The 25950-nt window shown below is 37.5% G+C and overlaps 1 protein-coding gene across 12 annotated transcripts in view; it reads left to right on the top strand.

Annotated features, from left to right (window-relative positions):
* GULP1 (GULP PTB domain containing engulfment adaptor 1) overlaps positions 1–25950 on the top strand; it is a 144775-nt gene that overhangs the window by 63050 nt on the left and 55775 nt on the right. For all 12 annotated transcript variants that reach the window (XM_021540935.3, XM_021540934.3, XM_021540932.3 and 9 more), the window contains 2 exons: positions 6111–6200; positions 19412–19473. In XM_021540935.3, coding sequence (XP_021396610.1) covers positions 6173–6200; positions 19412–19473 — 90 coding nt within the window. In that variant the 5' untranslated portion in view covers positions 6111–6172. The remainder of the gene's footprint in view (positions 1–6110; positions 6201–19411; positions 19474–25950) is intronic.

Raw genomic sequence — 25950 nt, 5'->3', positions numbered from 1 at the left:
ATCAGTCTGGGGTTTTTAAAGGTCATTCCATTATCAACTTGTCTGAGGATTTATTCGTGCCTGCAACAATTTTAAACACTCTTTCTTTGTAGTTCTATTTCAATACTGAAGTTTATTTTTGTTTTACTTATTGATATTGATATTTCTTCTTGCTGTAAAACAAAAGTTAGCAATAACCTTGCCTAAGGAATTGTTTTTGCTGTCAGCTGTCTGAGTGATATCCCCTTGTCACCTGTTTACTCATCATTATTTTCATTTTTTCCTATTGAAAGGAACAGATTATTTTAGGAAATGGAAGAGTAAAAAATCACCTGGAAAGGTTCTGTGAAAACTGCTATGAAATGCTTGAGTTTCACATAGATTTTCTGCTTCCTGGCCTCCCTTTGATATTGATATTTATAGCAAAACACTACTGTCTCCTTGTCCTTGGTATCTGCAAATACTTTTTGGCAGATCTACTGTATGAGAAATGCTTTACCTGTAGTCTGAAAGACTTCAGGTAAAGCTGTGGGCTGGAAACCACTTGCACAGCAGTACTAGACTTGTACTGCTTGAGAGGGGAGAAGAAAAATATAGAGCTTGTGTGCCTCTTGTGCCTTCCTGGTGGTTTCAGGAGCTTGGGGAGAGCAGGCTGATCTCAGTCAGACTACAGGAGGGTCTTGAGCCTTCAGATCGGGGTGTTCCTGCCATTCCATTCACAAAAGGACAATCAGTACGTTGGAAGGTGAGCTCTTTTCTAGGGCTGTGGCTTCCAGGTGTTTTGGTGTTTGCCCAGATGATTTCTGTCTTCTCTTCACTTGCACCGGGTGAGCCCCAGTGACCCTCTGGGCACTTCACTCACACGGTGCCCTGGCTGCAGGCTCGAGGGCCAGCAGAGCTGTTTGGGCTCTGTCCCATTGGGAATTCTGTCATCTCAACAGCAGTGCCTGCTTTGGTAGTGGGAAGAGGGGAATTTTAGATAGAAGACCGTCTCTCTTCCAGTTTGCCCTGCCCCGTCCTCTGCAAAGCTGAAAAACTGCAAGTAATTTTCTATTTCTGGAGATTTACCTTCAGGAGGAAATTATGGCTGCCACTTGGCTCTGGGTAATGAGTGTTTGAAAATGTGGTGATGAATAAAACCTTGAAAGTAAAGTTTTCTGGTGACTGAATGTTTTCCTTTATGCTCCCTTTGTGGTTCTGTGAATTGTAAAGCACAAATGTAGGCTAAGAACTTCAGCTGACAGAAAGATTTTCAATTTTGGCGAAACCTGTAGAGCCATGCAGGTTTTAAGTTATTTTTCCTGCAATTTTTTTTAGGGCTAAATCCTATTTAAATGCTCTTGTGGTTTACAGACCTACAGACTGTTCTGTTATTGTTTATAAATATAAAGGGCATATGTGTTTTCATAGGAATGATTGAACGTGCTTGCTGCTGTCCTAGCATGACAGTGCAAGTTTAGGTCTGCAGCAAAATATGTTCATTGATGTGTCATTTTGTCATGATTTTACTGTTTTAGAGGAAAAAGGGTTGTGGCAAGTTAGTGTTTTAGTTACCGTCATACAAAAGGAAGGGAAAGTGTCTCCTGATGTTAAGATGTTTACTTGGGGTTGTGTATAACTCAATGCAGTCTTGTAATATCATAATTTTTTTCTCTGTTATGCCCCATGTTGTATTAGGGAAGTATTTTCATGGAGTTTTGGTTTAAATCAGAAAAGTACTTACAAAGCTGCTACTATATTCCAGTTTCTCATCTTTCCTTCAGAAATAACTTTATAAGCCTAAGTTTCATTTCAAGTCAATGAATCACACATTCCTGTGTGCTGCAGCCCTTTCAAAACAGACTTGAAGACATTTTGTGCTTCATTCTTTAGGGAATGTTACCCAGTGTGCTTTAAAGGCTGGGATCTGAGAGGGGGAAGAGTCTGAATCTTCATATCTTCTGAAGCTAAATTTGCCTTTGCAGGGAAACTCTATGTGTGTGCAAGGGAAGGGACAAGATTGGATTCTATTTTTTATTATAGGGAGTGGATGGGTGCAAGTTGGACTTTTTAGGGAGGTTTTATTGTAATTATTTGTGGAATGAAAAAGAGGCATAAAATCAAAGACTAAGACCAGGAAACTGTTATAGCCCATGCCATTTAAAGGGACTGACTGGGGAGAAAACCCCAGATAAGTCCTCAGGAATATTTCTAAGAGGAAATAAGAGACAAAGGAGATGAGTTACATTAATGACTTGTTTTTTTCCCTTTCTAAGTGTGTTCTCTTGGCTTGTCTGAGACAGCTCTAAATTTAGAAAACACATCAAACCCCAGCCTTCTGAAGGATCCCGCCGGCGTGTGAAGGCGCCTGTGTGGAAGTTGTTGTGTTGTTTCAGCAGGCAGGGAGGGCTGCAGCCCTTGTGCTGGCAGCTGGAACTCTGCCACTCCATTGCTCACTGCCTTTGCTGCATAAGGCAGAGGAGACAGCCACCAACGTGACTGTCAGTGGTAAAACATAATTACTCAGTAATCTCAGCTTCAAATCTTGCCACCCTTGCACTCCCCTGTCCAAAAACCTGCCAACACCAAGGCCACTTGTTTCCCCTCGCCCTTCTGCAGTTTCCTCCTTGTTATGACCAGATCCCCCGTTGGTAAAAACCAAGGGGTTAATGACAGTGAAGAAAAAAGGAGATGGTGTTTGCTTTCTCTGGGACTGCCTAAAGTTTGATATCACAGCTTAAACCCTCACTTGCCCAGGACTTATGGCTGTGTCAGTGCTCAGACTGTGGGTATCATGTCTGCTGTTCAGGGTTTTTGTCTCTCATTCGAATATTTTAGTTGGAAAATTCTTTTCTAAGCCTTTTCTCTTTTTTTTTTTTTCTTTTTGCTTCTTTTATCTCAGTCCTGAAGAAAATAACCTGATATCACCCAGATTTTCCCTAGTTTGTACCTGCCAGAAGTCTTCACAATTTTTCAGTTAACTGCTTTGTGGAATCCTGTGCAGGTTCTCCATTTCCCAGGAGAGTTTGGTTTCTGGACAAAGCTGAAGAAAGCCCTTTGGAGTAAGGTGGAGAAACATTCTTTACATAGGTGTGTCTTCCTGAGTGATGAGTAATGGAATGGCTTGGTCCACATTTCTATTCCCTAATGCCCTGATTGTTACAACTGCTTTACCCTTGCAAGTCAAGTGCTTTATGGGCAGGACTCTTCCCTTGTCCACAGGGCTCCCTGCACCAGAATGGGATTCTCTGACTTGCCTTCCTTTTAGCTCTTTACAGGCTTTTAACAGACTGGTCTGTTCCAGTGGTTTGGTGTGCTGAGATTTGTCCGAAACTCAGTTGTTTTCTGCCAAAAAACCTGTCTACCTTGCTCTTAAGAGTTTTAGTCTTTGTCATTGAAATATTGTGGACAAAGATATTGCAGGATATGTCTGAACAGAACTTTGCTTTTCTGATTGAAAGCTTCCCAGTGCTGTGTATGACAGTCTGATAACCACCCTTGTGCCCCAAGCCCCACTGAGGAGATTGAAATGAACCTGGTGGTGTTTGCCTTGGTCTTTTGTTAATAGCAAAATTTTATGGAGCATTTAATCATCTGCTTTTTCAGCAGCTCAGAGATTGATGATGTTGTTCATATCAGAGTTTGAGGGAATTGCAAAATGCAGTTACATGTAGCTAATTCTGTTCCCCAATTTAATAACATTTTCTGTGTGAAGTAGAAGTACACTGATTGGTTTGATATTGTTTGGTGCTAAACCACATCTGTGTTATGTTCTACTGATGTTTTGTTGGAACTGATATTATGAACATAGTTTTGGAAATACTGGCTATTTTTAGCTAAGTATTCAATAAATTCTGGCTTTTATTAACATAGGTTACTTCAATGGTAATGCGTCCTCGCTCATGGGGAAGAATCATACACTTAGTTACACTGTGTTTTAAACAAAATACTTGAATGGTGAGCTCTAGAAATGTGACCAGCCAGCTGCCCTGTGATGTGACTGCAGAGTTTCTAATTAGAAGATGCTCTATGCAGTAACCATCTCAAATATGTTCCTTAGCAGTCTCTTGGATGAGACAGGAACACACCAAAAAAAAGGCATTCCAAAAAAGGACATGTTATCATCCCATCATGGAGGAGAACTAAAGTGTTTGGTCTAGTGCTGTGCAAGACAACTGCCAGAGGTATCTTAGAGGGGAAAGGAAGTTTTTTGACTCAGAACTGACTGTGGTAATTCACAAGGGTGACCTTCCTGAGCAAAGTTGTGCTACTGCTTGCACATCCTAAGCATATCTAATAGGGTTCCTGTGTTAAACCTCTAAGCCAAACACACTTGTAGATGCTTAAAAAGCTGAAATTCTAATATTCTTCTTTACTACTCTGTGCCAACGGAGTTGATTGTCCTCACTCACACTGGTGAAAGCCCCACACTGTGCCTGCCCTGCCAGGAGAGCTGCTCGTGCATCCTCAGCTTTTGGGGACCTGATGTGTGCTGGAATTCCCCCAGTAACGCCATTGCCCTTTCCAGGGATGCTGTGAAACCATTCCTATGACTTGAGAGGCTTCATGGGTGTGTTTTGGTTTCACTGCCCCCTGTGAACCCCCAGTTTTGTGTGGTGCTAATGACAGTGGGGGCAGGGGATGGTGGGGGTGGGTGAGGCTTCCCAGCCCTGCTGTTTGAACTGCTGGGCACCAAATGCAGTCTGGGCTTTGCACTGAAATCATGGCATGGGAACTGCTGGGTAACTCATGCCTGTGCTTGTTGTGTCATGCCATACCTTAAATATTCAGTAAAATCTGTAAAACAGTGATCTGGTACCTGTGCTTTAAGGAACAAATGGTTGGTTTTATGTCCAGGGTGCTGTGAGTTTAAGTAAGCAGAGATTGCTCCTTGATTCTCACAGGACTGTGTGAGAAGTCCTGCTGCATCAGTGATTAGCAAAAACTAAAACTGAGGTTTTGTTATTTTGGTTTGTTTTTTATTTTTTTTATCCTAGCTGTAATCTCCCATTTGTTCCAATCTGAAAAAATAAAATATTTACATGGAAATTTGTTTATAATTGCTTTAATTGGTATTGAACTTAATTGAAGAAGAGGGGTAAGCACTGCAAGAAGCATTCATGAGTTGCATAAAGTGTCTTAAATGAATTTGTCATCTTAATGCTGACATTTGAAATACTGGGCTAAGTTTTGTTTTTATTCTATGCAAAAGTACTGTTCTAGTTGATTAAAAAAATCATCTGATAGCAAAGTTCTTTTATTTTCTTTTCTTACCATCCCCTTTTTTTCTTTCGCTTTGACTGGATTGCTTGGAGAGCAGAGAAAGAGAAACTTTTTGTGATAAAAAGTAAACTGGTGAAACTTTTGCTCGGAAGATCAGAACAGAATGGAAAGTAGTAATGGAAATATCTTTACATGTATTTGTAAAAGTAAAAGCTCTGTAGTGCAGAATGGGATGGTGTTCAATAGCTTTGGATGTAGTGGATTTTTTGATTTTTTTTTAGATTGGTAAATAATAAAATTCAAAAATAGTACTGTGAATCAAAAATCAAATAAGAATTTGAGTGGATCTATATTTTTAAGGGAATAAAAAACAAACATTACTGTACAATCTGAGGAAAATGGAGCAAGGATGTGGCAGCACTTATAGAAGGCAATTTTATCAGTATTAAGTCCCTGAGTGAAGTAGAGTCTATGTATTGCAATTTTTATTTTTTTTCCCTAGTGTCAAGCCCATGTGAAGATGAAAGCCTAGCTTGAAATAATCTGACAGGCTAAATGACACAAAACAGGGCAGTGCAAATGTGAACTGAGTGTTTTTATGGACTCTTGTAGTCAGCATTCACTTTAAAGCTTTCTTTCCAACCTATTTGTGTGTGCTATTTGTCTTCATGTATATGTATAATGCCACCTGCTCTGTGCCTCTGAAATCTCTGGGAGAACAGTTTAAAGGAAACTTAAAATGTCTTTCTGTATGAAGCACCACTGGGTGATTTGAACATAGATCTTCTCAATGCTGAAATTTCTTCCTCACCTTCTCAGCATTATTTCAGAATTCTTAAGGTCATTTGCAGTGTCTTTTATATGAAAATAAATAGAACTTCAACTATAATAATGGAATTTTCTGTTTTCTTATGTGTGTTGTTCTGCAGGTTAAAGTGGGGAGGAAAACACCAAACCCAGAAGCATCATTGACTGGGTAGATTTTTTCAACATGAATCGTGCTTTTAGCAGGAAGAAAGGTAGGTAATTTAGCTTATATTGCATGGAGAAATAAATGCCCTGTAAATTTCTTTGGAATATTAAGAATTATACAAAGAAAAACTTAATCCTTGCACTGAATTATCTAGATAAAAACGAGCAGCCTTCTAGAAGATGTATGGAGCAAAGCATTGCTGATTGGTACTTGCAGACCTTTCTGCATTCCAAGGCTGAAGTTGAACTTCATATATTTTTTATTGCAGGATGTGTTTACACACACACACACAGACACAGACACACACACACGAATGCATAAACATAAAATACACATTCTGTTTTCTTTTTTTGCCTGCACACACCAAAGGAAGTGCTGGAGGGTTTTAGAACTTCTAAGAGTCAGTGACTTTAGTGACTTCATTTATATATATTCATTGGATTCTTATGCTTGGAGAAGCTATTTTTTTTTCAAACTATGTTTAATATACTTGAAATATCTCATGCAGCAGGATATTTTTAGTCTGGATTTGTAGCAATCTAAAATGGCATGCTTTCTAAAAGAATATCGAAGCACTAAATATTCAGTTACATATGTTGCTCCTCTGGCTTGCTTAGTCTCTTTTCATGAACTGCTTATGATTAAACATAAGTCTTTAGAAGTAGCATTAGTGGTGAAGCTTTTTTTACTGACAGCTGTTTTGATATTTCCCCTGTTTGTTTGTAAGGTAGAAAATATTCTGTAGGTCTCATTTCTTTATTTTCTGTGTTTTCTTCTGAAGGTCCTTAAGTGTGGCACACACCCCTTGCATGAATAAGTATTTACACTCAATCCAACTCAATCAGTTGGATTGAGTGTAAATATTTTGCTTATATAGCAAGAATTTCTGCTTTGGTGTCAATATCAAAGCTGGAAATAAAAGGAGTCTGTGTATTTAGGCCAACATGAAATGCCAGCATCACTGCATCCTTATGTCTCCAGTGCATCTGTTAAAGCCAGGTGAATCAGGCTAAGAGAAGCAGTCCAGAATATCAACACCTGATCACTAAAGGAAGATAGATACACTTACAAAGGCTGCAAAATAGGATGAAAGATCTTTTAATACCCTGACAGCAGGAGGAAATAAGCTTAAACCCATAGCAGGTGCTCTCCTTAAGCACTGATGTATTTCCTTTTGTAGGTAATTGTAACATTGCTGTTGACAGATAGAACCTTTCAGGTGCTTGATAGTGTTGCCAGGCTTCTTCCAGATCATTTGAGAAACCATTTCATTATTTTTAATTGTGGATTGATTTATCACAACTGAGAAAGAAACTTGGGGATTGTAGATTGTTTTGTCTAGTAACTATGTAATTATTTTCCTTTTTTTTTTTTCCTGATGACTTCTGATAATGTTTGAAGCTCAGCCTGTTGTGTTTCAGAAACAGATCATTTGTGTTTTACTGGATATTTCCTGAGAGTTTGGACTTGAACCCAGAATGCTAAAGTGCTCTGTCACTATTCCATATTGCCCTTGGCAGTTTCTGCATCTTGCCTTTACAATCAGGTGTGAAGTTGTATCCCCAGTTTTCTGGGATCATTTGAAGGGTCTCAATTAACTTCTCTCTGTTTCCATTTCTTCTTAAGAAAATTCTTACTAATTTCTTACTAAGTCCTTATCTAAATTTTTGGAATTTCATTGTATTCAAAGACATTTGCTTTGTTCAGTTAATTCTGTGTGGGTTTTTTTTTAACCCAACCAGAAAATGTATAATATAAAAGCTATCAGGTACAATGAAATGCAATTAGTGTGGGTTCCTGATAATGATTCAGAACCTGAGAAGACAGAGGAATGCAATGCTTTCATCCATTTATTTTACTCATAGTAACACTCATGACATTTCCATTCTCATACCCTAGGAAAAAGAAAACAAGTTTCAGTTAAGCAATTGTCAAGAAAAAATGAAAATTACAAATTTTAAATTACATATTTTTAATGCAAATTGAAGTTCAGAAGAACTCAGTTCTATCAGTGTTCATGCATAATAACTGCATTTAAAAACAATTTCAATTGCTGAACTTCCTTGATAGTATTTGATTTTTCCCCCCAGATCTGATAGATACATTTATTTCCATTTCTTTATGTGTTATTTGTGGGTTTCTTCTGTCTACAAGAGTGTGGATAGTTTGAGGCATTAACAGTGTAACTGTGGCTCCCCAAGCAGTTCTTGCTAAAGCCAAACCAGTTTCCAGCTGGCTCTGCTGGCAGGGTCTGTGTGAATTACAAGTTTGCAGTGGTCTGTTACCTTGAAGCTACAAAAACAATAGCCTGAAATCCATAGGCTTGTGAGGAGAATTTTAACAGATGTAGGTGATACTGGGATAATAGCCAGAGATTATATTTGAACTAGACAGAGTAAATGTTCCCTAATTTTCATTGTGATGATCGAGATGCACAGAGAAAAGATAGTTGGTCTTGCCACAGCTCCCATCCCTTTGAACTGGGCAAACTGGGCACTAGAATGGCTGGGACTGTGTTGTTCTTGCTGATCAGCTCTGCTCTCATTCCATCACCTGATCCCAGCAACAGAACGTTTCTTCTAAACATTCAGGAAATAATGTAATTTACAGACATTGGTAAACAAAGCAAGAAAAGAAGCACTAAAAGCAAACTTTCTTTGCTTTTTTCCCCCCATTTTTCTTCTGTTGGAGACTGGATAGCAACCTGTCCTTTCCCAAAAAATTGTCACGAAATGTGAGTTGCTAAGACAGAAAGTGGGCCCTTTCTAAAATTAATTCTGATCTTTTACAGGCAAAAGTTTCCTATAGATAAGATGTGTGGCATGAGTGTTTATGGAGAGAATCTGTTACGGGAGCAACAGCTTTTCATAAATCAGAGCAGTGCTCTTGAGAGCACACATTTCTACTTTCAGCATTACCAGAACTTCATTTTGAGGCAAATTTTTTACTGCAGGTATCGTATCTGCAGCCAGTACTCAGTGTAAGTTGATTTTTGAGGGTCATGGTTTGGACGTGAAATAGCCACTTCAGCTGACAAGGTGTGTTGAGTCCTCTGGCCTTAAAAAAGTGGTACAGCCATTGCCTGACTCCCCAAGATTTAGTACAAACCAGAACTGTTGAGTTTGCTTGTATTGCAGCTGGAATAATTTTTACTTGTCTGGTAGTCATTTGGATTGAAGGCTTAATTGATACGCTTAAATCTCAAATTGAAAAAATCAAACTTTCATCTTTCATTCTAATAATGGCAATGAAAATTTTAAGAAAATGTGAAGTTTAAGCAAATTTAGCTTACTCCAGAAAGTACTTAGAGGTAAAGATAAATAAATGCAATCTTTCAGCAGTCCAGGTTGTGATATCTGGTCTCTTCTGTCACCCATGAGTTTGTATAACAGGGAACAGGCTATAATACTGACAAAAGGGTTCATTTTAGGTTTAAACCTGATACCAGCACTTGCTGTTTGAAGTTACATGTTTAAATACGGAAAAAAACCCAAAAACATTCAAAGCACCATAGCCTCTCTCTTGACTTCAGTAGAGTTTGGTTGGACTAACAAATACGTGTGTTATAGAGAAAATTCTCAGTTGCAGAAATACTATGTGACTCTACAAACTGTACAAAAGCAAACATCCTGTTTTCCATTCATTGGACAATGAATGCAGTAAATAACAGTGAAATTACAATTATCTTTTCTTTAAGGATCTCTTTCCTTCTCCTACAAAAACAAATTGATGAACAATATGTATGTCCTTGTTTTCCTTTTATGACCAAGCTTGTCAAAGCATTTTTGTATCTGTCACATTATTGGAAGCTTGCTTTTGTATGTGATCCAGCTGTGGGGAAGGGGTTTTGAAGAGTCCTCTTTACTTTTCATTTTCAATTTTTCCTTTAAAGTCACACATGGTAGCATGCCCACTTGGAAATGCTGTGGTGCAAAAAGTCTGTAGTACAGATGGAAGTCTGCTCAATTTGAGATATGTTTGCATTTTGATATATTCTGTCACTCTTTCAAGTAGCTTAGGGATATTAATGTAATTCTCCTGTAAGAGATCTCTCTAAATGCTGTACTGTTATGTAAATTTTTCTCATTCTAAGTGTATTTGTATCTAAACTAAATTACATGTTCTTAATTTAGACTTGATTTTGTGATGAGATTTATTTGCATAAACAAAATAGAAAACATGAACTCTCGGGTGTTTGTTTTGCTTATTATTTTAGTGAAATGAGTTGCCTCACGTAAATTAATTTAGCACATTTTACAGATCCTGCATCCTTCTATTCAAAGCTACTAGTATAAGAACTGGTACATATAAGTAAGGAAAAAATAACTAGAATTTCCTGGCTTTTACCTCATCAGAAATGTGAGAGAAAACTACTGTTCCTTCCAGAGACACATATAAATAAGCAATGACTGTAATCCAAACCCTCTGAGAGAAAAAGATTTAAGCTTTTTGAGTGACACAAAACAGTGCTAAAAATGTAGATACACATGTCTACTGAATTACAATGGCTGGAATGGGTGAGGCTGTGCAGGATGTAGAAGTTGAATTTAGTTTTTTTCTTTATTGTGATCCAGTGGTCCTCCTTCATCCATAAAGACATAAAGAATGTCAGCCTTAGTTTTCATATGACATGAAGTTCAATGCATGAAGAAATCTAAATTTTCTGGGTTTTTTTCCCATATAATAGCAGTTAATAAGGTAGATAATTACTGCCAATTACCAGCTCTGAGATGTAGATGGCCTTTATAATGCTAAATAGAATATAGTATAGTAGCGACCTGTTTTCAATCATAAATTTCAGCAATGATATTCCTGTGAAATGTCTTTTTATGAGCCTTATTTATGACAGTGTAGACAGGTGCATTTAATGGGCAGGGGCTGACACATAAAAAACTGCAATCAAAGGGTTATAAGATGCTCCTTTTATGTGAATGGACTGGCTACAATATGATCTTTTTTTTTATTATGAACATATGCTGCATTCCGGAGATGAAAAATATTTTGTTTTATATTTTATCTCTTAATGAGAAGACAATAGGTGAAGGGCCAAAAGAGTGATGGGGATAAGTGTAGTCCTAAAGTAAATCTATTTGCTATTTAGTCAGAATCTATTTCACATTAGTGGTTTAAGCAAATGAGCTATTGTGTGCTGGACTTCCACATAAAGAGTAATGATAAAAAACATGAAGAGGATATACGCAGATAGTTTTAAAGGAATGTAAGCAGCCACAGACTTCCTCACTGTGGTCTTCAGATATTCTTGTGGTTGCACTTTATCCTTTCATAAGTGCATTCACCTTACAAGGGAGAAAGGAAAAAAAAAAACCAAAACCAACAACCCAACAAACCAAACCTAGGTCTAAATCTCTTCTTCTGCCCCTACTGCAAAAAAAGCTGCTTCTTGATGTTTATAGGATTTCCTTGAACAAAATTTTTTCAGGAGTGAAGGATGGGAGGAAATGAGGGTGCTTTTTTCATATAACAAATACTTCTGTATTCAGCAGGTCATTACACAAAAATCATTGAATAATTCTATAACACCTCCACAAAGAAGTCATATGTATTCCAGTTATTGTTCCTTATCTTTCTCAATGTGGGGTTATGAGGAAAACCAATATTCAGTGGCCAAGTCCCTTTTCTGTATTGATTTCTGACTTTGTTTTTTGAAGTATTATTTGTACTACTGCTCTCCTTAGGCTGTGGCAGCACCCATTCCATCCAGTACAGCAGCAAGGAGAGCTGCAGGGTTTCCACCTTCATTTGGCAAGGACCCAATGCTCTTCTCTTGGTGGGACAGGGCCGTGCTCAGTCTGACCCTTTGTGTTTGTAACCATTTGTATGCAACTGGACACATATTAGTAGTAAACATGGTAGTTAATTCCCATTCTGCAAGCAAAAGGTTCAGCTCTAATTGTTTAGGACAAAAAAAGGTTACAGTATGTCTTCAGAGGAGGCATACAGATGAGGAGTGTGCTCTGGAAACCTTCTCTGAAGGATTCCTGGCCCTGTGCAGCTGAGCCTGATTTTTCTTTTCTCTCAAGTTCCATAAGAATAGGAGGATGATTTCCTGTTGCTTATTTTATCTGTGTTATCTTCAAAAAGGTGTTGCAGAACTGATCTTATCTCTTGCCTGCTGTAAGGAATATTCTAGGCAGGTTAGCAGTGACATTTACAGCAATAACTTGTGTTACTTCTCCCAAAGCTCAGGAACTCCTTTCCAGAAGACAGGCGTGCTGCAAAACCAGAGGCACAGATACTGGCTTTGCAATGGGAACAGCACAGGAGCTTTTTGGCTTCTACTCTATCAAAATTGACACATCCACAGCCTAAATACTTGAGTTATACAGGTACTCTGTGAAATTACTGGTTGGGTATGTAGTTAAAGGTAAAATACCTTACCTTGTGTGAAATAAATTAGTGGTGTAAAAAACAGACCTTGTTAGGAATCACAATGGCTACTTGATTTCATAAGAATTTGTCCTATAAGGCTGTTTGAAAGTTGCAGAGAACATCCCAAAATAGATCACTCAGGAAAACATTGCTTTGTGAAATCAAATCCTTTTGGGACATAAAAGGATGTACCATAGGTACATAAGCAAGAGGAAGCTACAGATATGCATATTTTAGTTGCTCTCAGTGGTTGCTCAAACTCCTTTCTTCTCCTTCCAGTTCAAATTTTAAAGAAAGCTCCATTTAAACTTTTATATCACATTATTTCAGTGTTCTGGAATTGGAAAATTAAAATTCTGTTTTAATTATGTATGGAGATTGTAATTTATACTCCTTTTCCTTTGTTTTTACCTATTTACATAATGTTCTTTAACAGCAAGAAATTCTTCAAAATTTTGCTTTTTAAATATTTTTATGAGTTTAATTGGTACCCCTCCAAATTTATTTATAGTAATACTGGAATAGTTCACTGAACTTTTTCTACAACAAGACTACAAAAGTGGAATATGGAGTTGGAGATATATAGTATTCACTATATAATTCACTAAGAGAGTATTCACTATATATCTTAGTGAAAACTTGGAAAATGTGATCACTTAAATTATGTTATGACAGTAATCTCTTTTTGACTTCAAATGGAAGCTTTTATCTAAGGTAGTGGAGCTCTTGTAACTAGAGAACATAAGAGGTATGGGCTAAATAGTTCAGATTTATTTTGCTTGATTTTTTTCCCCTTTGGTTTAGGAATATGAATTTATTATAAGTTCTTAACATCAATAAATCAAAAGTGCAACAGCTAAGATTTGCTAATCACTGGTCAGTTGCGTTAACACTTTCATCCTATTTTCCTTAATTGTCAAAACTTACATATTAGCATCCATATCTCAAAAACATATAGTATAAAATGTGTAAGCGATGCAGTGGATGTTACTGTTGAGGAAATGCAAATACCAGGCTTATTTTCATTTTGTAATGATGCCAACCCAGCATTCTGTGAAACCATTTTGGAATTATAGCAATCAGCTGTTTAAAACCATTTATGAGGCCCTAAATATAGGGGAGAAGGACACAGGCAAAGCATTCTGCCAAGTTCACTCTGTTCGAGGGAGATATGGCTCTTTTCTTGGCCAGAAAGAGTAAATATGCATCCAAAACAGATCTTATGTTTGGGGGAAAGAAAGAAAAAAATAACAAAAGTAACTATTTTAAAGCTATGTGTATTGATGAGCATTTTGCTCTATATGTTTGTAGGGAAGGCTCTGACTCATAAATTAATTTGCTTAGTCCTAGTAGCCTGTTAATAATGCTAATAAATTGGTATCAGACACCCAAACTTCACTCAGTCGTTGCTCTAGAAGGTGGCTGGAACAAATGCTGCTGCTGAATAATGCAATAATATGGGTAGACTTGTTTGTTAGTAATATTTTGGTGTTATATTCTGATGAAAACTCTGGGGCCAAGCATTAAGTCTCAGGCCCCAGCCTATCCATCTATGTGTTACCTGCAGTGATCAAGAGTCTCCCTTGCTGTCTGACCAGCATAAGGGAGGTTTTATGAGCACCTGCTTGTTTCTACTGCAGTCAGAATAAAGGAAATTATTGAACAGGGTGGCAGTTCTTTCATGTGCTGTTGTGAAGGTTTTCTTTCTTTACAGAAGAATAGATAATCTGGGAATAATGAAAGAGAGTACTTGTGTACATACACTGAATCAAGTGAGCTGTTTGTTCCTGAGACAATAATACCTAGATGTATTATGGATCTCTTAGATGATCTCTTCTTCAGGAGACTCTTATTAGGCTGCTTATCACAAAAAATATTTTTGTCATACCAAGTTTTGTAAAGCAGGAAGAAAAGACAGTTCCAAGATTTCTGCTGTTAGCAATAAAAGCATTCATCAATGGGAAAAGATATTAATCCAGTAAAGAATAAAGGCTTTATTTTCTACCTTTTAGAAATTACTGTTTTCATTGTGGCACTGAAAAAGAAAAAGTTAAAATCAGATCCCATGTCTGTTCATTATATTAAATGAATGGCCACTAGGTCTAATATGCTTTGGTAAACACTTTAGAAACATTAATTAATAAATGTTACTTAATGTTAATGAATTAATAATGACAGTGGGCTTTAGGGAGGCAGTTAACTGAAGCTGCACTATGAAAATGCCATTTTACAATCTCTTAGAGCAGTAACTTGCAGAGAAATTAATATTAAAGGAAGAGCAATCTCGTGGTGCTGCCAGAACTTTCCTTTTTGGTAGAGAAATGGTCAGCTGTGCTGTTATCCAACCTAATGCCATCCTCCCCTGAGTGCAGCCCAGTTGTTCGGGGCCCTTGATGAAGTCCCCAGGTTGATTGCAGTTGGAGTCCAGGACATCCCTCTGGCCATCCTGGCTGTCTCCAGACCCTGGCAGGGGGCTTGGAGACCTTGGTACGAAGTTCAGAAACATCTGTGGCTTTGATTTTAGCATGTGGAAAAAGCTGCCACCTCTGTATGAAGAATTACAAGCCACAAGGGTTTGAGTAGTGTGATATTTGGATTAACAAAGGGTGAAAAAGGAGAATTTTGGGGTTTTTAGAATGTACTTCAGGGGGTCAAGATGGAGGAATTTGGGTGTGTCCTGACCTTCTTCCCCTTCCTCTTGTCCTCCATGTCTTGGTGTGATGGTGACACTTTTCTACAGATTTAAGGTAGAGACACACTGTCTAATATAGATGATAGGTACTGGCACGTTATTGTAAACAGACTGTATGTAATTTTTGATAGAAAATGTAAACTCTGCCCAAAGGGACAGGCAGAATGCCATGGCCTCCTTTCTGGATGGACCTCAGCAGGTCAGAGAAAGAATGTTGTAGATGAGGAAAAATAAACAACCTTGAGAACTCGATCCTACACATTCCAGACTTCTTCTTTGGCTGCACAGGCTGGGAAACAAGGATATTTACACTCATGGGGTCCCAACAAGCTGACCCTGGGAGATTGCCTTCTTGTGTGATTTGTCAGCACACGTTTGTCCCTCTGCCCTGGCTCACACCCAGGACCCAGCAGGTGTGAGATGCACTTTGGAAAGAAACCTCCCCTTTCCAATGGTAAGGGGCTGGCATGGTTCAGGCAGGTGAGGAAAGAAAGAAGGCTCAGTTCTGAGCAGCATTACCCCTCTGCCCATGGAAGTGCCCAGCTCCCACCTCCACCCTTGCAATTCAGTCTGTCAGACCCTTGTGTTTCCAATTGTTAACTTGATGCCATTTTCTCTTATCAGACTGGTGGGTTTTGGCAGGGAACAAAACCTGAGAAGCTGTCACTCAAGTCAAATTCCCTTTAAAAACTGGACAGTGCTGCTGCTCCAGGGGCTCTCTTTGCCTGTGCCATGCACTGAGCATGCTGTGCACATGCTGAGGTGTTGTGGAGAGGCTCCACACAGGATTGCCAGTCCTGGCTAATTAGGGCTGTGGTTTACCCTATGCCCTTGAAATCACAGTGGTGACCCTTTTCCCACCTCTTGTTCCACACAGTGCTAGTGAGTTTGGCTAAGCCACCACATACTCAGAATTTCTCCTACCTACCAATGAAATCTAAGTGTAGGTTTCATTGGACTCTGAATGGCTCAAACTCATAATTCTCAAAAAACAACTGAGTGCCTTTTAAAACTTTAATGTAAACTCTAAGGCAACCTGGATTAAGAACTTCAAGTTCTAAAATAACTGTGGTTTTCACTCAGTGTAACAACTTGAGTCCTTTCATTGTCTCTTACTGTTAACATTAAAGGCAGGTTGTCAGGTTTGGTTTTATCTGGGCTTTCAGTCCTTTCTTTAAGATCTACTGTTTTATTTATCTGGGAAGTGTCTAGAACTCTTTTCTGTGTAACTAATAAAATAATAATATGAACTGTGATTTTCATTGTAGGGTTTCATGTTTTGCTTGTTGCTTCAGAATGAATAATTAAGTTTTAAGCTGTGAAAACTCTTAAAAAATTAAATCAGGTGAGGGATCATGCAAACCAAAAGCCATATCTCCATCAGATATTAGACCAATACTTATTTTATTGGTTTTCTTTTGTCATGTTATTTCTGTTTTATTGCATGCAAAATGTCTGAATGTGGTCTTTCTCAACTGCTATGAAATCAAACTAATTCTAAGCAGTATTTCAAACAGCTCCTGAGGGCAGTGTAAGTCGATAATCAGACCTTACACTTCAGAAGGCAATGCTGGTAAAAAAACTACCCCATAATAGCTTGCATGATTTTTAGCAGGTCTTTGCTATCAGCTTGAGTTTTCCCTTGTATTGATTTAGTTTAGCATTAAGAGCTCTCTTTCCAAAATATCACCACTCAAGTAACATCAGGAATATTACCAATCAAGTAATGATTGCTTGCCTCTAAGAAATAGACTTCCATTGTCAGAGGAAATCTTCAGTAGCCAAGTCACAATGTCTGTGGATCTACATCTGAGTATTGGACTATTTTAACCAGGCACAAGTCTCCTGGAACCAGGTGTCTTTTGGTACCTTGTTAAGTTACTGATTTAATTTTGATCTGAGAGTACCATATTTCCTGATCTTCCTCCCAGTTTGGGGTACCAACAGTTACAGCAGCACTTGCCTAGCAGTGTTATTCCTTGCTGGAATCTGTCACATTACTTTGGTAGGCAACTTGATGATTTCACAGAAACATTTTAAGTAAAGCTTTCTACATAATAATAAAATCGGAAAGATTGCCTCATGCTGAATTAAGACCAACATTTCACACTTAACTCCCAATCTAAATAGCATGTTTTTTTCAAATTTGAATTTGCCCTGATAGGTAGAAGTGAGGAAGAAATATTAGCAAGGAATAGTTTGTTATGATGGTACATGTCTAGCCACTTGTCTTCTTGTAAAATTTGCTTTAGAAGCTACAGCTCTGTCCCTTGTTTGTGGTGGTACTGGGCATAAAATGAGTGGAGAACTATTGCAATTTCCTTAAGAAGTCCAGTGCTCTATTTTTACTAGGTTTTCCTTCAGTGTATAAATATGACTGTATCCGTACTGAAGCTATTAAACAATATTGTGAAGAAACTAGGTAAATTAACCTTTGGTATTAGCAATGTGACTGCACCTGCAGGAGCTGAAATTGGCCCTGTGCAAGTGTTCACGGGGCAGGCTGGGGCAGTGAGCAGTCCTGTCCTGAGTGCCACCTGCCCCCTGCCTGGCCTTGCCAGCGAGCCCGGTGCCCAGCTGCTTGGCTGGGCTTCAGCTCATCTCCTGCCCTGACAGGCTTTATTCTACCTGGCCTAACTCACAAATTCACTAGGATGGTTATTTTGCACTTTCAGATAACATCAGCCTTTGATATTATGTTAGAGATCAGGTTTCAGGAGTTAAAATATTCTGTAAATGATTTCTTGGTTCTGGCAGTCCAGTCATGAACCATGGTTAAAAGGAAGAGCCACTTTAATCTTCCTCCTGGGTGCTGCTGAATGGACAAATCATTCTTCCTTAATTAAGAAGTGATAATATCACTCTTCAGTAATGGAGCTGAACATTGCTGCCATCTAGAATAAAATTTGCTAAGGGAAAAAAGAATTCTCCCAGCTTTGTAGTTCTGATCCTGTTACTGTACTGACTGGTGAATATCTTGCTTGATGGTTTTCTTGCTTTTGCATGCTGTAAAATATTTAATTATTGTGTTAATGTCAATCAGTGTCAGAGCTTTTGCTCTTCAACAGTTTGAGGTGAACAGAATTTTTTTGTCCTTAAGTGTAACTAACAAAAAAATTAGTAATTACTGTGACTGCAATTCCCCAAAAAGGCAAATGTAATTGTGAATATCCAAGGGTAGAATTTTGCTTTAAGCTGTTATTCTGTTACTTAACTCAATAAAGTTTCGGATTTCTGACTTTAATTGATGCTCATTTAAGCCAGCATAGTCTCAAGTTAGAAAATACTACTAGATGTTAAATATATGTCGTATAAAACATTAATTAGAGTTACAGATTCTTCCAAATGTATGGTAATGCAAATTAGCATTTTTGAGCATTTTTGTTTTATTAAATCATCTCAAATGAGAAAACCTTGAAAATTTGTTTCTAGGATTGTAATAAAAAGAAGTTTTTGCTTAACATATGGAATTCCATCTTAAATTGTGTAGAACATTCAAAAGGCCATTAAAATATGAAGAGAAGATGTATTTGACAAATTACAGAGTTTTGTCTATGCAGCAGGAAAAGAGAATAAAACAGTCTTGTAATGGGAAAGTTAATGGGGGAATATGCAAATTTGTTTAGCATCTGTATGGAAAAATTACAGATGATCTGAACTTATAAATCAGATCTAAAACTTAAGAATTTGATGCTCATCCTTTTTCTTTTATAAGGATTAGGACTTTGTTCTGTCAGTTACAGCTTGAATAATTTTTTGTTTGCCCCTGTAATGTCTTGATAATTCTTCAGAAAAAGCACATAATTAATCAAAAAAGCATCATTAGATGCATAAGATGCAGTCAATGCTTTAAACAGCAGGATGCAGGAAATCCTGATCTGAGGCAGAACCAGCAAACAGCCTCACACCAATTAATACATTTGGGGGAGAAGTTGCAGTTCTTATGGAAAAGCAAGTTTACAATAGGAAGTGTGCCCAACGCTAAGAAGCAGATTCTTTCTCCTCAGTGTTTGGGAAGGTGTGAGATCTTTCCCTCCAGCCCCTCTAACTACTTCAGACAGCTAATTTTTCAAGTAAAGAGGATGATTGTTGAACTTTTCCATAGAGATACTATTATACTTAAAATAACAATTGAATATTATATTCAGTGCTTCTTTTATTTTGCTTTTCTGTAGACAAAACATGGATGCACACTCCTGAAGCCTTATCAAAGCATTATATTCCCTATAATGCAAAGGTAAGAAAATATGAAGTTATTTTCTCCTCATACCTTTACAATGCAGCACATTCTATCTTGTTTTTAACTTGAAAATTGCAGAAACATAGATTTGCCAGATGAAATAATGAAGACAAACTTAGTAAATGTCTGTTTTGCAGGTGAAAATGTTCTGTTTTTATTCTTGTTGTGAGCTATGGTTTACTAGGAAAAATGCTAATATTCTTTCTCTACTTGTTGATGTTTTTGTAAATGGATGGAAGTTTTGAGTGCAAAGGAATTTAACATCAGGCTGCATGCTTAGAGTATTATTAAAACTAATGGAACAAACTTATTTTGAACAATATCAAAGGCAACCCTTTCTGCTGGATATACTGAAATGTCAAATACTCAGGAAATGTGGCAGAACAAGAATGGCATTTTTGCAAAATTACTTTTATTTTCTTATCCCAGTTACAGTGAGATAAGTTTATATAAGTAATGGTTCAATTTATCTGATGACATCCCTTAACAGGAAATGCATCTTACTTAAATACCTTAGAACCTAAAGGCTCCTAAATACTTACCTAAATACCAGCTTAGAAGATAGTTTGCTAAAAGGAGGAAAGAATATGCAGCCATCAGCATAACTCAGTAAACTGAGTAATCTGCAATTATTTGCTCAAACTGAGAGTATAATTCAATAAAATTCTATTGTGGACTGTTCTGGATGATGTTCTCTTATGATTGCTATTTCTTAATATAAAAACCTTTCTTAAGATAATCTTAATAAAAAATCAATGTGAAAATTCTTAGTATCAAAATTTTTTATCTATCTATATATATATATATATATGTAAATATTTTCTTCATGGGCCAGGACTCAGGTTTCTACGTGAGTGTTCCCTGCTTTTTTATTTGCAATTTTCTTTTGCTTAGCATTGCCACAGAGTGAACAAGAGATTGTAGTGGGAAGCGGAGTTTCATTCTCACAGTCGCCAGGTTTTGAATGTGGTTTTGTTCTGTGTGTTTTCCAACTGGATTCTTGTCCAAAGGCTGTATTACCATTTAACTGAATAGCCTTGCCAGACACCTTGGCTTTACATTGCACTTCTTGAGAGGGAGGATTACTTGCTGTGGTGACTGTGCCAGCTGCTTTAAGAGCAAGCTGAAGCCGTGAGTTTTTTTCAAAGCCCTGAACAATGTCTGTAATTCCTGGCCTTTGAGAGAAAAAAGAAACCTCTCTCATCTTCCATGTTTCATTGTCTTGCCCAAGAGCAGATATCTGGCGAGTAGGTGTTAGTGCAGCTGTGCAGAAAAAGAATTACAATAAAGAGGATGGTGCTAAGATGGTGGTAACTGTAGAAACAGCAGAATCAGCAGCTTCTAGAGCAGAAGAAAAGAATGAAGAATTCCATTCTAAAGGAAGTTGCTCTCAGCCTGGTTTGGAAGACCCTTGGTCCAAAATGTCTTTCCACTTATTTAGGCTGATATGTGCCTAAGTGTCCTCTCCAGTTCTGCTCCTGTTTGTTGTTTATTCCAGGGCCTCCTCCACCTTTGTGGTGACCTCCAAGGTCTGCCAGAACACTGAAATTAGGAAACTGAAATTTTAATACCACATATCTTGGCTTTTGGTTTTGTTTTATTTATTTATTTTTAAAGAAAGTTAACCCATTTTTTCATCTCAATCACAGTAGAAAAATCTTACTTAAAACTATCAGTCGTTTGATTCAAAGCAAACAAAAAATTGCTCTGCTCTGCAACTGGAGTGTAAAAAGTATGGGATTCCCTACCCTGTTTATTTATTGACACCTGGAATAAATTCACACAGCTTTTATGAACTCAGCTGGCATATGCAGGCATAACAATAATAAATCCAGATTATATTTCCACCTCAGTTCTCAAATAGCATTCTTATTAAGAGGAAAGTATGTGTCTATCAGTACCGTATTTGAGGTTTGCAGCATTTTGGGTTTTAAGTGAAATGTCTCATTGATTTGATAACTTGTAACTATGTCATGAAATTATGATTAAAAGATTCAGAAAACCTTCATAATGCAAGAATTGAACAAGACTCATTGATTTTTACCCAAATTGTTCCAATTCTCTAACATTAAGTTCATGTATCTTCCGTGTTTGTTGGGAAGAAAAGACAACACTTGATCTGATTTATTTCAAAATGTAATCATGTGAGTGAAGAATGACACATTCAGAAAATCAAATCAGTTTGAGGACAAGTAATACCAGAGATGTTATTTGTCCATGAGCAACTGAGCCGTATTCTACTCCACAGTTTTTTGGATGCAGATTACCATGGATGGAAAAGTGGTTTCTGTTCTTCATAAGACACAAAAATAATTTCTCTGGCACTAATCAGAGATGATCAGAACACAGGGAGAGCTTAGTGGGGAAGATGAGGTTTTGTTTATTCCTAAGACAGGACATTCATAAAACACAGTTAATGAGTTGATTGTTATTAAAAAAAAATCCTTGCAAAGTTAACTGGAAAGTAAAAGAACCCTGCAATATTGACAACTGGCCTTTTTTCTCTACCAATTGGAGAGGACCTTTCTAACAGAGAATTAGTAGTGTTGTGTTATCTCTTAGAACATGCACCCTGAGGATGATTTATGGCCATAATCCTCTTTGCAAGACAACATGAGCTCAGTTGTTTCTTCTGCAAGTAAAATCTGGGAACCATGAGTCTCCTAAGGAAGCCCTGAAGTATAAAAGTATCTTGAATTTCTCTCTCTTTTCTAACATATCCACTCCTACTTCACTGTTGTGAAATGAGCAGATTTTGGCATGGTTTTACATGGTGTAAACCAATGACAATTTGAGCTTTGGGGTTTTTTATTTATGGGGGGTGGAGGGGATGGGGACAGGAGTGTTTATTTTCCCTCATCAATTTTGTTTCGTTTGCTTTTGTTCTGTTACTGTCATTTTTTTGTGTTTAGTGTTTTTTCTTGAGCCCTTTTTTTTCCCCCTTCTTATCTTACTGATGTCTTGGTCTACCAGAAGGCATAATAAGATTCCTCACTCTTCAGCGTGCTCTGGATATGTGATCTTGGTTTAGTGAAGCCAGAATTTTGACATCAGTTTGTGGTCCTATATTTTTTTTTAACTGTGTCACTACAAAGCATATTGGTCACACTTTTTCTTCCCCCAGAAAGATAATTTAGAATTTTTATACTGCAGTACCAAACACAGACTCATTTTGATGTGGTGGCATGACAGTTTTATAATCACCCAGATATAAAATTCTAAGGCAACCCTAAACTTCTCTCTGTTAATTTTTTCTGTAATGGTCCTAAATTAAAAAGGGATATTTCTGTTATTTTCTATACTGTAAAGAAAGAGCTCTCTTTTGCCCTTAAGGCAATTCTTTTGATTTGAGGCCAGCTTCCTTTCTGCAAAGCAAAAATGATCAAAGTGTGATGTTGTAATGGAATAAGACTACAACCTTTAAAAAAGGGCTGGTGGCTGTCATTATCTGAGTGGTGCCTTTCTGCCACCAACAAACAATGTTTACTGTGTCTCTTTGTAGTAATTGTGTCTGTAATCCCCTGTGGGAGTCACTTGCTTATTTTTTGGCTTATATCAAACTTCCACATGCCCAGCTTTCCATTTTGCAGACGAGAGGTTGTGCTTTGCCAGCCTGGAGTTTGTGTTGGCTGCTGGCAAGGCAGGGCTCAGTGGCTCTGACCTTCTACAAGGCAGAAGTGCTGCTCTTTGCCATGGCAAGTGGTGGCACCTTAAACCCTTGGCAGGGTGTTTCACCAAGGGATGTCACAGCTCCCCAGTGCCCACTGGCATAATGCTTGCTTCACACTCACTTTCAGTTTTTTATATTGTCAGCTGCAGATTTGATTCTTGATGTAGTAGTTCAATTTGAAAGCTTAGATTTAAATGAGCAATGGAAAAAAGGAATTTAGTAATGGTCACACTTTATGATCTGGAAGGTCTTTTCCGACCCAAATGATTCTGTGAGTCTGTAATAAAACACCCTTGGCAGTACCTAAAACTCTTAGTCTTCACTGTAGGACAATAAACAGTTTATTTAGATTCTCAACTATATGCCATTTCTTATTCCATGTATTTTTTATCATCACTGAATGGCAAATAAAAATCTTGTGGAGCAGGCATTTTGGTCAAATTATGTCACTGTGGTAGCAGGGCTCTAGGTGCAGTTCTGTCTTTTGAATATCTGTATTTTTCTATCATTAGTGTACAGTGTTTTTAAAGCCACATTTTTGTGGCATAAACTGCACTTCTACGACATTTTTTTTTTGCTATTGCTATAGAAATTCCCTTTTTCTATCCAGTCAGATTTCAGCATATTGATCATGACTATGTCATTAAAAGTAATGAAAAAATGTCAAATGGCAAATTGTATGTAGCTTTCCCAAGTCAGCAGAGTTACAAAGCACACTGTTAAAAAGTATAAATATAGCAAGATATTTCAGAGTGCAAAAATGTTGAAAATTAGAAACTACTGCAGTAGAAGAGAAATTATGAGAAATAATGAGTTTTCCTACTTTAAATTTATTATAATTAGAATTAATAGCTTAATACCAATTAACTTTAATTAGAGTACCAAAATGGCTTGCATGTGATCATAATTAATTTAGTGTTTAAGCACAGGAAAAATTAGTTTTGTGAAAATACCCAAATGAGATAGGAGAGCAAAAAATTGTAATTTTACAAGGCAATGCAAATTTGAAATTCTTAGTTATTTCTGATACATTATAGTCATTAAATTGGGGCTCACTATACCAAAGATGAATAAACATGGAAATGAAATATAAAATATTTAAAGTCTGCAATAGATACTCTCAAGAGACTTGGTTTGATTACTCTTACTCTCCAGAAGGGGGGGTCTCCTTCAAGAAAAGAATCAAATTTATGAGCAGTGCTTCTTCTGTGTACTGTACACAAAGTCCATTTGTGTACAGTAATGCAAGGCAGTTTAGCATAATGGATGATGTTTCAATTCCTTCTTTTTTCAGGAAAAGGAAACAATAGGGTGTATGTGTTTCAGTGAAATATTTGTGGTAGGTTCCAGTTGGAAACCAAAAAAATTTAATTGGTGAAGTGAGATAAAAAATACTGGTTATGTTTGTCAATACTTTATAAACTCCAACTGAAGAACAAACCAGTAGCTCTTGATCTGTTCTCCATGGCTGTCATCTTCTTTAAGGTTCTGCTTGTCATCCTTTGGGCTTTTCATAAGCTCCACTTTCCTTGAGATTTCTGAATCCTGTGTGACATCACTTCAGTTACAGCTATAAAACATTTGCAGCACAAGTAAGTTGTGGGAGCTGGAGCTTCTTGGCAGGAATCACAAATCGTTCATACCAATTAAAGGCATTCAGCATAGGATCTGAGGAGTCATTGGAGTCCCTCTCTCAGTAATGTCATAAAATCTCATAAAACAGGATGGAGACAGAGCCCCTCGTCTACATTGAAGCTGATGTGAAATGTACCACAGCCCTAAACTATTTCCTATCCTGAGCAAGTTTTAAGTTTCCTTTGTATCCAAGCAGTTTCTTTCTCTCACGTAAATTGCCATCACATCCATTTATTTAGCACCCTGGCTGCTTAATTACAGTCTTTCTCATTGTCTCTGACTTTGAGCAGTCTAGTTTCCATTTCTCCCATCAGAGAAAAAATATTTTTAAACAGTTTAAGAGTTTTAGACAAATTTTCTTTGTAGAAATTTCTAAAATCAGTTATTTCACACATTGATAATGATTTCTAACTATAATCTGGATTGAAAATACAAAACTGCAAAAGATTTATTGTTGGACTTTGAAACAGCCTCAATTTTAGGATGGGGGAATGTCCTATATATCCTTGAATGCTGGAGTTATCCCTTGGCTGTCCTGCATTTGGATGAGGATTTGCTTTGGGAAAGTGAAATGGAAGAATCTAGTGTAATATAGGTTGGTTGGACTGCTGGAGATGATCCAGTTGATTCCCTTCTAAGAAATTATTTCAAAGCCAGGTGGTACAAAACAGAGCCATATGCAATTGAGCTTTAAATGCCATTAAGGGCAGAGATTCAGAGTCTCTTGGCAGCCAGTTCCAGGACATATTCCCTACCATTCTGATTTCTTCTGCCTTATTTCTAGTTGTAATTTTTTGCAGCATGTGACTCTCAGCCATGCATACACATCGATGTGTGTACACCAGGCTGAACAAGTGCAGCTCCATTTTTCCTGACCATCATCTTCTCTGTTATATTCCTCACCACTTTCAACTCCAGATGAGGTTTGGCTTTTCTAGATTCATCCCTGCATGCCTGGAACATATATCTGTATTCCTCCTATGTTGCTTGTCCCACACCTTCCTCTCTGTATCCCTGCCAGCTGTAGCTGGATGTTCAGGGATGCAGGAATGTTTTTGGGAATTAAGCAGTCTGGCCCGTGGCTTTAAGAGGAAAGGTGGTGTTTCTATCTTACTAAGAAGCTTCAACTAGCATAGCAGTTGGTCTAACAACCTTTCCCATGGAAGTCA

The sequence above is a fragment of the Lonchura striata genome, chromosome 7, assembly GCF_050655825.1.
Source record: "Lonchura striata isolate lonStrDom1 chromosome 7, ASM5065582v1, whole genome shotgun sequence".
Taxonomy (NCBI): Eukaryota; Metazoa; Chordata; class Aves; order Passeriformes; family Estrildidae; genus Lonchura; species Lonchura striata.
The sequence above is the reverse complement of the archived record's forward strand: the minus strand, read 5'-3'. Positions and strand labels throughout refer to the sequence as shown.